Source organism: Miniopterus schreibersii (assembly GCF_964146895.1).
Source record: "Miniopterus schreibersii genome assembly, chromosome: 14".
NCBI lineage: Eukaryota > Metazoa > Chordata > Mammalia > Chiroptera > Miniopteridae > Miniopterus > Miniopterus schreibersii.
The window spans coordinates 11,774,311-11,787,211 of NC_138114.1; the positions used below are offsets into that span (position 1 = coordinate 11,774,311).

General features: G+C 46.4%; 1 protein-coding gene across 3 annotated transcripts in view; it reads right to left on the minus strand.

The window, feature by feature from the left end:
- Positions 1–12,901, minus strand: part of SH2D4B (SH2 domain containing 4B) — a gene marked incomplete at its 5' end in the record, with an annotated part of 76,064 nt that overhangs the window by 32,958 nt on the left and 30,205 nt on the right. For all 3 annotated transcript variants that reach the window (XM_081158130.1, XM_081158128.1, XM_081158129.1), the window contains one exon: positions 11,594–11,741. In XM_081158130.1, the coding sequence (XP_081014256.1) occupies positions 11,594–11,741 (148 nt within the window). The remainder of the gene's footprint in view (positions 1–11,593; positions 11,742–12,901) is intronic.

The window sequence follows — 12,901 nt, forward strand, 5'->3', positions numbered from 1 at the left end:
CACATCTTTATTCATCCACTGTTGGACACTTAGGTTGTTTCCATGCTTTGGTTATTATGAGTAATGCCAATGAACATGAGACTACAGATATCTTTTCAATATCCTATTTTCATTTCCTTTGGATATATACCCAGAAAACTGCTGGACCATATGGTAGTTTTATTTTTAATTTTTTGAGGAACCTCCATACCGCACAAAGGTTCCCTTTTCTCTCATCCTCGCCAACACCCCACAGCTGCTTTCCTAAGAAAGCCTCTGGATGTCTCCAGGCCTCAGTTTCCACCTCTGTCAAAGTAAGAATGACATGGGTGTCTGCCCCACTGAGTTATTATAAAGATTAAATGAAACATATAGAAACACTATAAACTATAAAATGTTTTCGAAGAGCAACGTCTTATTAAAACAGGCCTCTGAATCTGGCCCTTTCTTCAGATCTCCAATGTGTGGAGGCAGGCTGCCTACGTGCAGATCCCAGGGTCATTTACCAGCTGTGTGACATTGAACAAGTTACTTAATCACCCTGGGCCTCCATTTCCTCATAAGAAAAATGGAGATAATAATAGTCACTACTTCATAAGGTTGTTATCAGGATTAGGAGAGCTAATAACATAAACCGCTTAGAATCAGTAGGCACCATGGTAAGTTAACTAAAATTTTTATTTTCATATGCCCTGGCATTGCTAAATCCAAAACGGAGGCAAAAACAGTTCTTGGCCAGTCCAGGAGGGGGCACCCTTGTTAGTGCACCACATGGAATCTGCCCTGGGACAATTTATAAATAGCTTCCCTTAAATTACACTCAAAATCTTAAAAGATTGTTTTTAGTTCCTCCTCAGAATCTGGGAAGGATTCAGACTGTATTCCATGAATCTGCCATGAGAAACCAGAATTCATGGAGTATTGTTTCATCTCACCCAGCGAAAACAGCCAAAACTAATACTAGGAGCCATACTAGGAGCAGCCACAAGCAGCGTTTGCCCTGAGCCGGCAAGTATTGGACCGTCCTCGTGGCCTGAAGGGCCCACTTGGAGGTGAGGGCTCAAACCAAGTCACTTTCTGCTCCGTCCCACAGCCCACGCTCTGGCCAGGAGGACTCCCCACAGGCTGTCCAGCAGGCACAGCCAGGGCCCGCTTTGCACGCAGAACAGAGGGGGCCACGACCCTGCCCTTCTAAGGTAGGCTCCCGCACCTCCTTTCTCCATCTCTCAAAGGGAAAGTAAACCTCATCTCACAGAAATACATAAAGACGACTGAGATAGCATGAAAACACTGAAGACTTCAGAAGGAAGGCTGAAATTATTTACTAAAAAAATGGACCAACCACAATGAGACACTTCACATCCATTAGAATGGCTATTACAAAAAAAATGTCTTAGTAAAAAACAGAAAGCAACAAGTGTTGGCCAGGAGGCAGAGAAATTGGAACCCCCGTGTATTGTGGTGGGAATGTAAAATGGTGCAGCTGCTGTGGAAATCGGTACAGCAGTTCCATAAAAAATTAAACATACGATCGCCCTGTGATCCAGCAATTCCACTCTGGATATGCACCCAAAAGTACCGAAAGCAGGGACTCGAACAAATATTTGTACACACATGTTCACAGCAGTGCTATTCACAATAGCCAAGAAGTGGAAGCAAAACGTCCATGGATGGGTGAGCAGATACAGTGAGGTCTGTACCTACGGTGGAGTATTGTTCAGCCTCAGAAAGAAAGGGAGTTCGACAGACCTCAGATAACCATGCATCGCGGATGAACCTCGAGGACACTGTTCAGTGAGAAAGTCAGACACAAAGGACGAATCAGGGCATGATTCTTTTATATTCCACCGTTGTCCTTGGAGTGGTTACATTCACACGGCGGAAGGTAGGACGGTGGCTGCCAGAGGCTGAGGGGAGGGAGGGTGGGGAGTTAACATTTAATGAGAACAGAGTTTCAGTTTGGGGAGATGAAAAAGTTCTGGAGATGGTGATGATGGCAGCACAGTGTAAGTGTGCCCAGTGCCACTGAGCTGTACACTTTAAATGGTAAATTTTAAGTTGTATATTTTACCTCAATAAAAGAAAAAAAAAAAGAGCATTCTGTACCACTCCAGTTTGATGAGCACCAGACTGAGAATCAAGAGGCCAGAGCACAGCCGCACATCACCATCAGCCAGATGTGTGCCCAGCTGTGCGCCCGCCTCAGTCCCTCTGTCTCTCATCTGCCATCAGAAGGAAAGGACCCTTCCAGCTCCGCCCTCCTGTCATAGGGACGCACCCACGCCTGTCTGGCCTGGGGTCACCACTCAGAACTGAGACCTTGCTCTCCAGTATTGCCGGCTAGGACCCCCCTGCTCAATAAGAAACCCAGAACTCACAGTGCCTGGAGGCCAACCTCACCCACATCAAACCAGCTGGAGGGTGGGGTGGTGAGCATTCTGCTTGGTGTGGCTCCCGACTCTCGGTCTAGCCCAGGACAAGTTTTCACTCCTCTGGGTCTTACCATCCTTTGTCCAAGGGCCGCCGAACCTGCCAGGCTGTCCTGGAATCATGTCCTTCTCTGCGCCTGAAGCTCCAGCTCGGTTCTCTAACACTGAAGATACGCCAGGAGCTGGTTTTCCCCTGGGCAGAATCTCTGGGAGCAGTCACCTAGCTCCAGAAATGCAACCAGGCTCGTCATTGCGAGAGGCAGGGTTTGTAACACTTTAATGACACGCTGGGGCAGGGTGCGCACATTCATGCAGCACAGTTGCATTTAGTGCCTACTTTGTGCCAGCTCTGTGCTACGCGGGACCAAGCTGTGCACTGCACGACTGCAGGGGGTGCAGTCACCACATGATCAGCGTAGGCTTGTGCAGATGGTGTAACAGTTCTCCGGCAGATGGCAATTCAGAGTCTTGAGGAATGGGCGCCTTTTTCTAATTTTCACAGGGCACCATATCAGCTGGCTGCCAGGCTGGTGCTAGGGGTGTGGAAACAGCAGTGAGCAAGACACAGCCTCTGCCCGCAGAGACCTTACTGTCCAGTAGGGGAACAGGCCAGCAAATGGTGAGGGGAGCTGTGGCGGGGTGTTCACAGGATGCTGTGGGGCTCCAGGCAGAGAAGTCCCCTCGAGAAGGCCCTCTAAGCTGATGCCTGGTGGGCACACAGGGGTCAACCAAGAGAGGCCAAACAGAGGGCATTGTAGGCAGAGGAAGCTCAGGGCAAGAGGCCCAGAGCAAGAGGGAGTGCGGGCTCCCTCCTGGCACGGGTCAGCCTGGCTAGAGGGAGGCTCTCGTAGGGAGGGACAAGAGGTGAGACTGCAGGGACAGAAAAGGCCACGTAGGAGACCAATAAATACTGGCTAACGAACTGGACGACGTGGGGTGGGATGGGGGCTGAATAGAGTCAAGAGCCTTGTCAGGAAAATGGGAAAAATAAAATCTTTGCAAAAAGGAGAGGTTTCCTGACCCCTGGGAAAGGGAAACAGGGGTGCAGACATTGGAGGGCGTGCACGCAGGTCTCTGGTGGCTCAACCTGCTGGAGCAGCCTTCGCTTGGGGAATAGGTGCGTTGGGCACCAAAAGCCTGACAGGTGAGCCTCAGGGAAAGCAAGCAAGGTTCCTCCACAGCTGAGGGCAGGCCGAGGGGGGCTCTCTCCCCCTGGACTGCGAGGCATCTGAGGCCATCTGCCAACCATCTTCTTCCTGCTCTCAGTTCCCCCTGGCTTCCAGCAGTGTCCCCTGTGGCCACCAGGAGAAAATCCAGGCAGGGGTCCCTTAAGACCAGAATCCTCAGAATGGCTCCTCTAAGGGACAACATCAAGCCCCTGGGGAATCTTGAGCAATTCATTTTTTTTAATTTTTTTTTTTTAAATATATCTTTATTGATTTCAGAGAGAGGAAAGGAGAGGGAGAGAGCGAGCTAGAAACATCAATGATGAGAGAGTCATTGATGGGCTGCAGCCCGCAACCCGGGCATGTGCCCTGACTGGGAATCGAACACTGATCGCCTGGATCCTAGGTCAACACTCAACCGCTGAGCCATGCCCGGCCGGGCGGAATCTTGAGCAATTCAAGAGAAGACAGAACCCTCAGCAAGACACGAACCAGGCATGTGAGGACTCACACTGGCATTACTCTGAATTGCAAAACCAAAAACACGTGGCACCAGAGCTTGAGGAGCAGTTTGAATGGGCTGTGTGGAAGGAGAAACCGCAGGATTTCCCACCCATCAGGGGATGGAAAAGGCCCTTCTTCTGTGTAGCCTTCAGCTTTCCCTCCGGCCCTGAATTCGCTCTGTCCCACCCCATCTCCAGACCACACGGCCCCTCCACAGGCCCCTCAGGTTCCGCCTGTCTCAGCAAATGGCATTTTAGAATCGCTGATGTTAAACCCAGACCCCACAGCACGCTCCTGGCTGGGAGGGTAGAGCATGGAAGCCGTACCGCGGGGCTCCAGGCCTGGGCACAGGGTCCTCACGGGGCTCTGACAACCGGGCAGAGGGTGGGGCCCCGGAGAGCAGCTGGGACCCCACAGTGCAAGGAGGGAGGGAGGGGGTTAACAATAACACAGTTCCGATCTTTATAAAAACACCATTGACCAAGCCACCCTGGCTCATCTCTAAATCTCCGGGCAACTAGACGTTACTGAATTCCACACTCCGACGAGTTCACCGTTGAGGAATAATTCAGTGAACTTCTGCCCGATGTATTCAGAGCTCCTCAGGAGCCAGAGCCTGCTCTGCTGTTTGAACTGAATAACTAAGTCTGTATCCCAGGGATACTCAAAGAAACAATTCCCCTTTTCTTCTAACTTGGAGAATTTAATTTAGGTGTTTTATCAAAAACTGCGGCTCCCAGTAGATTAATGGCCCACTCTATCTTTCATATTAAATTAACTGAGTGCAGAACGGCTTTCTGGCTTTGAATGACAGGCTCCAGCGTTCAGCTTGCCATTCTTTAAGGGAGCATAAAATGAGGAGTCCAAATCATGGGACCTGTATTATCATATCTTCCCTCTGGTTTTGGAGGTTTTTCCACTTTCTCTTGCCATGCGGCACATTAATTAGCAATCAGGCAGCACTCGGGCCAGATGATTTCCATTCTCCATCCCTAACGAAACACCAGCCCAGCCCATAACTTTCCGTCTCATCCTGTAGCTACAAAAAGAGAGACTTCACGAGGGACAGCCCTTTGCAACTCAGCACCTTGGTTCCTTCCCTCTCATTTCATTCTCCCAACAAGCCTCAACTCAAAATGATTACCCTCAGTTTAAAAATGATGAAACTGAGCAACAGAACAAGAGCCACTGGAAAGTGGCAGAGCTAGGACAGGACTCCAGTCCAAGGCTCCTTCCCCAACACCACAGTAGCCTCATGTGACCTCACTCTGTGACTGTTCATTATTTTTTCAGTATAAACCTTTGCCCTACTTTGTCTTCCATTCTGAATTTAAATGAATGAATGAATTCCTCTTGGCTCTTGACCATGTTATCTCTCCAGCCTCATTCGCATCACTGAACTCCAGGCTGCAGCCACATTAAAACATGCGCCGTGCCCTGTGCACACAGTGACCTTGCTTTGCCTAGCGCTGTTCCCTCTGCTACAAGGCCCTTCCCTGCCTTCTTTACCCTCCCACTTTTCCAAACCAAATGTCACTTCCTCCATCAGGGCCTTTCCAAATGCTCTCCCTTCTTGGATGGAAAAAGATATTCCATGCAAGTGGAAACAAAAGGAGAGCGGGGGTAGCTAAACTTGTATCAGACAAAATAGACATGAAGCCAAAAATGGTAACAAGAGAAAAGGAGATCATTATATAATGATAAGGTGGTCAATTCTTTAAGAAGATAAAACAATCATAAATATATATGCTCCCAGCATTGGAGCAACTGAATACTTAGAGTAAATATTATCTGGAGGGAGAAATAAGCAGCAATACAATAGTAATAGGGGGTGTCAATGCCCTGCTTTCAATCATTCAATCAGAAAAATCAATAAGGAAACGTTGGATATGATTTCACTTAAGACCAAATGGGCCAACGGAGTTGCACAAAACATTTCATTCAGCAGCAGCAGAATACACATTCTTCTCCAAACCACACGGAACATTCTCCAGGACAGGTCACAGGTTAGGTCACAAAAATAAGTCTGAAAAATTTTAAGAAGACTGAAATCACATCAACTATCCTTTCTGACCACAATGGTACGAAACAAAAAATCAGTAATAGAAAGAATACGGGATAATTCAAAACTATGTAGAAAGTAAGCAACACACTCCTGAGCAACAAGTGGGTGAAAGAGGAAATCAGAAGGGAAATAAAAAATATCTTGAGATAAATGAAAATGGAAACACAATATATCAAAATATGGAATGCAGCAAAAGCCTTGCTAAAAACAAAAGTTATAGTGATAACTTCTACATTTTTAAAAAAAAGCCCTCAAATAACCTAACTTTGCACCTTAAAGGACTAGAAGAAGAACAAACTAAGCTCCAAGTTAGCAGAGGAAGAAAATAATAAAGTCAGAATGAACTAGATGCTAGAAAAATGAGAGAAAAGATCAGCAAAACTAAGAGCTGTTTTTTTGAAAAGATGAATAAAACTGAAAAGCTTTCAGCCAGACTAAGGAAAAAAGAGAGAAGACACAAATAAAATCAGAAATGAAGGAGAAAATACTACCACTGATATCATAAAAATACTCAGGATCATAAGAAACAACTATGAACAATTATTCACCAATAAATTAGAAAATCTCGAAGAAATGGGTAAATTTCTAGAAACATAAAACGTATCAAGACTGAATCATAAAGACATAGAAAATCTGAACAGAATAATTACTAGTAAGAAAGTTGAATCAGTAATCAAAAATCTCCCAAGAAAGAAAAGTGCAGGACCATATGGCTTCACTAGTAAATTCTACTGAACATCTAAAAATCCTCCTCAAACTCTTCCAAAAAATTGAAGAGGAGGGAATACTTCCAAACCCATTTTAGGAGGCCAGCATTATCCTCATACCAAAGCCAAATAGAAACAATACAAGAAAAAAATTACAAGCCAATATCCTTGATAAACATAGATGAAAAAAATCCTCAATGAAATATTAGCAAACCAAAGTCAACAGTATATTAAAATAATTACATACCATAAGCAAGTGGGATTTATTCCAGGGATACAAGGATGGCTCAGCATAGGCAAATCAATGAAATGCTCTCCCCTTCTTGGATGGAAAAAATGATATACCACATTAAGAAAATTAAGAATATAAATTGTATTATCATCTCAGTAGATCCAGGAAAAGCATTTAACAAAATTCAACACCCTTTCATGATAAAAAATATAAAATAAAATAAAAATTTAAAAATTAAAAAAAACTCTCAACAAATTAGGTAAAGGAAAAAAAAAAAGTGCTTCAACATAATAAAAGCCACATATGGCAAGCTCACCACTAACATGACACTCAATGGTGAGAGAGTAAAAGCTTTTCCTCTAAGATCAGGAACAAGACAAGGATGCCCACTCTCACTACTTTTATTCAACATAGTACTGGAAGTCCTAGCCAGAGCAATGAGAAAAGAAAAAGAAATAAAAGGAAGCCAAATCAGAAAAAAAGAAGTAAAATTGTCTCTGTTTGCAGATCGCATGGTCTTAAGTATAGAAAACCCTTGATTTCACTAAAAAAAAAAAAAAATTGTTAAAATAAACACATTTAGTAAAGTTGCAGGATACAAAATCAATGAAATTGGACACAAAAAAATCAGTTGTCTTTCCATGTACTAACAACAAACTACCCAAAAAAGAAATTAAGAAAACAATCTCATTTACAATAGCATCTGAAAGAATTAAACACTGCCCTGGTCGGCGTGGCTCAGTTGGTTGAGCACTGTCCCATGCACTAAGGTCACCGGTTTGACTCCTGGTCAGGGCAAATGCCCAGGTTTCGGGCTCAATCCCCAGTAGGGGGCATGCAGGAGGCAGCTGATCAGTGTTTCTCTCTCTCCCTCCCTCTCTCTCTCTAAAACCAATAAAAACATAAAAAATATTTTTTAAAAAAGAATTAAATACTTAGAAGTAAATTTAACCAAGGAGTTGAAAGACCTGTACAGTGAAAACTATAAGACACTGATGACAAAAATTAAAGAAGGCACAAATAAACGGAAAGATATCCTGTGTTCACAGATTGGAAGAATTAATATTGTTAAGATATCCACACTGTTCAAAGTGATCTACAGAGTCAATGCAATCCCCATAAAAATTCCAATGGCATTTTTCACAAAAATAGAAAAAACAATCACTAAATCCCTATGGACCCACAAAAGACTCTGCGTGCTAATGCAATCTTGACGGAAAAAACAAAGCTGGAGGCATCTCACCTGATAATTATTATTGTCAATAATAACCTGATAATTAATTATTGTTATCAAATAATATTATAAAGCTATAGTAAACAAAACAGTATGGTACTGGCATAAAAACAGACATGTAGACCAGAATAGAAAGCCTGGAAATAAACTCATGCATATACTGTGAACTAAACTTCAACAAAGTCACCAAATATACGCAATGGAAAAAGGATCATTTCTTCAATAAACGGTGCTGGGAAAACTGAGTATCCACATGCAAAAGAATGAAATTGGCCCCTACCTCATACTAGGTGCAAAATCAACTCAAAGTGGATTGAAGACTTAATTGTAAGACCTGCAACTGTAGAACTCCTAGAAGAAAGCATGGGGGAACGTTCCTTGACATTGACCTTCGCAATGGTTTCTTGGATGTGACACCAAAAGCGAAAATAAACAAGTAGTCCCTTTTTCTGTTGTTGTCAGACATCTCAGCCCGGCTGCAGCGGCTGAGCGAGCTTTGCTGTGCCGCCCAAAGACAAGAAGAAAAAAGATGCTGGAAAGTCAGCCAAGAAAGATGAAGACCCAGTGAACCACCCTGGGGCAAGGCCAAAAAGAAGGTGCAGTCCAAAGGCAAAGTTCAGGGCACGCTCGGTAACCTCGTCTCGTTTGACGAGCTCTGGGAGGCAGCTCCCGGCCTCTGTCCCCGAGAGACTGAAGACCGCGGTTCCTAGGCCAGCGCAGCCCTTCCGGAGCTCCTTCGGAGAGGTCGTGTTAAACTAGTTTCCAAACACGGGGCTCAGCAATTTACACCAGAAACACCAAAGGTGGGGATGCCCCAGCTGCTGGCGAAGATGCCTGAACACCAGCTGTACATTTTGAAAAATAAAACTTTATTAAATCCAAAACAACAACAACAACCTAAAACGTTACTGCGCAGCGAAGGAAACAATGAAATGAAAACAGCCACCTACGGCATGGGCAAAAATGCTTTCAAACCATTTATCCAATCAGGGGTTAACATCCAAAATATATAAGGAATGCATACAACTCCATAGCAAAAACCAGATAGCTTGATTTAAAAATGGGCAAAGGACCTAAATAGATATTTTCTCAAAAAAAGACATCCAGCTGGCCAACAGGTACATGGAAAGGGGCTCACCATCTTTAACCAACAGGGAAATGCAAGTCAAACCACAATGAGACAGCGTCTCGCTATGTGTTAGGATGTCTGTTATCAAAAAGGCAAAAGATCACAAGTGTTGGCAAGAATGTGAAGAAACTGGAACCCTCATATACTGCCGTGGAAACGTAAAATGGTGCGGTCGCGTTGGAAACAGCCTGGCAGTTCCTCAGAATGTTAAATAGAGTCACCATATGACCCAGCAATTCCACTCCTGGGCGCATACCCAAGAGAAATGAAAATATACGTTCACACGAAACACACAAATGTGCAGAGCAACATTATTCATAAAAGCCAAAAAGTGGAAACAACCCAAAGGCCAATCCACTTATGAATGAATAAACAAAAACGTGCTACATGCATAGATTAGACTCTTAGCCATAAAAAGGAAATTAGTCTGATACATGTCATGATGGTGAACCTGAACATATGCTAAATGAAAGAAGTCAGGCACAAAGGGCCACATAATGTATGATTCTAATTATGTAAAAAATCCAAAACAGGCAAATCCACAGGGACAGAAATTAGATCCATGGTAGAGTCATGGTTTCCCGGGGTGTGGCAGAAGAAGGAATAGCCAGTGGGTACAGAGTTTCTTTCTGCGGTGACGAAAATGTTTGGAATTAGATAGTGGTGATGGTTGTACAACTGTTTAATAGGCCAAGAACCACTGAATTGTACACTTTAAAGGGATCATTTTATGTCATGGGAATTATATTTCAATTTTTTTTAAGTCCATTTAATGAATCTGAAGTATGGTTAAGAAAGGCTGAGGACCAGAGGGCTGGGAAGTAAATGTCTCCTCCCATCTTCGCTCCCCCTGCTGTGGCCAGGGCTCCAGTCACCTCTGAAGTTCACCGTTGCAGCAGCCTCCCCCTCGCACCCCCAAACCCAGCCTCCATCACTCACCTTCCCACTGTGCACCTGTATTACATGCCTTTTTTATTTTCTGGCTTTTTTATGTTTTGACATCTGAAACCCTGCTGATCCCAGAGACTGCCCCTCCCAGAGCCAGCCAGCCCCTAAAGATTGTCCAAGACTGGCTTGCAAGCGTGCCTTTCACCTGCAAACCAGCCCATCCGGAGCCCCGTCCCAACCACTCCCTTTACACAGCTCTTGCCCTCTGGGTCACTCTCCATCTGCCCGCATCGCCGCAGGGCCAGGCATCAGACCACTGGAGATAGCCCCTGCATCCCAAAGCCTGCTGAAATCACTCAGACAGCCGCACCTAAGCTTGCTCACCCTGCATTCCCTTCCCTTCCCTTCCCTTCCCTTCCCCTCCCCTCCCTTCCCTTCCCTTCCCTTCCCTTCCCTTCCCTTCCCTTCCCTTCCCTTCCCTTCCCTTCCCTTCCCTTCCCTTCCCTTCCCCCAGAAACCACAGCGCAGGCTCTTGCCCACATGCTCCCTTCACTCCCTCTGCCTCTGGACGGACCCTGGAGCTTCCCTATGGGTTCCTGCGTGGGGCGCCCTGCCCTCTGTTTCTAGGAATCGGGAGTAAAATGTCTTCCTGCAAAACAGCCATTCCCATTTCTGCACATCTTAAAGCAAACCCAAGTACACATCAAAACTCCACCCTTGCCCTGCTCCACCTTCCCTTTGCCACCCGCCTTCTCAACTCCCTGACACTCTTCAATTTGGGAACCCGCCCCCCCTTACTCTCCAGCTGCCCAGGCACACAGCATTCCTTTGTCCCCATGCTTTCTCACAGGCTGCTGCTCCACCCCGTGTCCTCTGCAGCCTCTGCCTGGGCCATCCCCACCCCTCCGTCGAGCTTCCCCACACAGCCTGCAGGACAGCCTCCCTCAAGGCCCTCGGCCTGGCCTGTCCCCCCTGCCTGGCTGCGGAGTTCCAGGGAGATAAACGCGTGTCTTCCTCCCTCACCTCCGGGCCCCCAGGGCTCAGCACAGAGCCGGGAGCTGCGGGTACCTCCAGAAGTGGAGGGTTTTGCGTTTCAGTGTAAGAAATTTCCCCTGCAGCTGCCAGCTCCCCGAGGGCGCAGGCCTCCCCTCTGGTCCTCAGCAGGCCAGGCCCACAGCTGGCCTGGGCTGAGCGCGGGAACTGGAATGGGGGGCTGGGAGCGGGAGGCAGGCTGGCCTCCCCCAGGCCCACGCTACTCACACTGCTCCTCCCACTCGCGCTCCTCCGTCTCGCTGGCCGGGCTCTGCAGCTGCGCCTGCTTCAGCGTCCAGTAGAGCTCCTTCGCCCTGCGCTCCTCCTGGAGGCGGATCTGCTCTTCTCCTCGCTTCCGCTCCTCTTCCTCTTTCTTCTAAAATGCCGTGGGGACAGAACAGCGTTAGGGGACAGTGACCTTCCTGGGGGGATCAGGGCCTCTGTGCTCCTGCAGCAGGAAGCGCCGAGCGGGTGGGGTGGGTGGGCCAGCGGCCGCTGGGTCTCAGCAGCTGCTCACTGGAAAGGCAGCAGCTACCCTGAGCACCCTGGGGTGACTGAGGGTCAGACGGGTGACAGATGTGGAACAAGGAGCGAGCTCAAGCTTTCTGCAAAGACAAGAGGACACTGGGCCGTCCCGGGCCAGGCTGCCATCCTGCCATCCTGGGCAAGGCGTGGGCAGGGCGCCTGGTCTTCCTAGAGGCCAGCTAAGCAGGATATGGGCTCGTCTTAACCTTGTGTCCAGATAAGATATTTCAGAGCGAGAGCAGGCTTGGGGCCCCAAATCTCCATTTTCTGTCCCATTTTAAGCTCCAAAAAAGGTCGTCTGTTTGTATTTCCCTCCACCTTTGTTTACATCACAGTAACCTGCGTGTGTGGGACACGCGTTATAAGCCCAAGACTTGTTATAAAGAACAGCAACTCTCCCAACCGCTTCATCCCAACTGCCCCACCAAGTCCGTGCCCAGAGGCCAACAGTTGCGATTGTTTTAGCTGTTTCTTCCTGTGGTTACCTGTCTGTCTGAGTAAAGCGGCTGATTCTTGACTTACCATTCTAGACACTAACCCCTGCCTTTCTTTTTTGGTGCATGAGTACCGAGCGCTTGTTTCCCTGGCAGGTACAAGCCCATGCTTTTCCTCTCCTCATCCGCACTTTAAATCGACATCACAACTTGTGGTTAAATCGGCAATCAGGGTAAACAGGATCACTGCAAAGCCAAATCGGGTGATATTTCCACCAACTCTAAGAAGTGCATTTTTTAACTTTCTAAGATAGGTCTCTGAAATTGGCATGTCTCAAGGCTTAAAACTTGCCTTTTCAACGGACTTCAGGTTTTTTTCTTTTTTCTGAAAATAATGATACAATTGATAATTAATGGCACCTTAAATTCAATAAAATATGGTAATACGATGGCTTTTTCTTTCAAATATTATTTTGCTTTTTCCTGAGTTGATGATTGTTTTATCTTTCAGTTGGATATTAACTTTTCCCAAGCTTCTCTAATATCTGTAGAAAATCTTTCTCTGTGTTTAACCAAG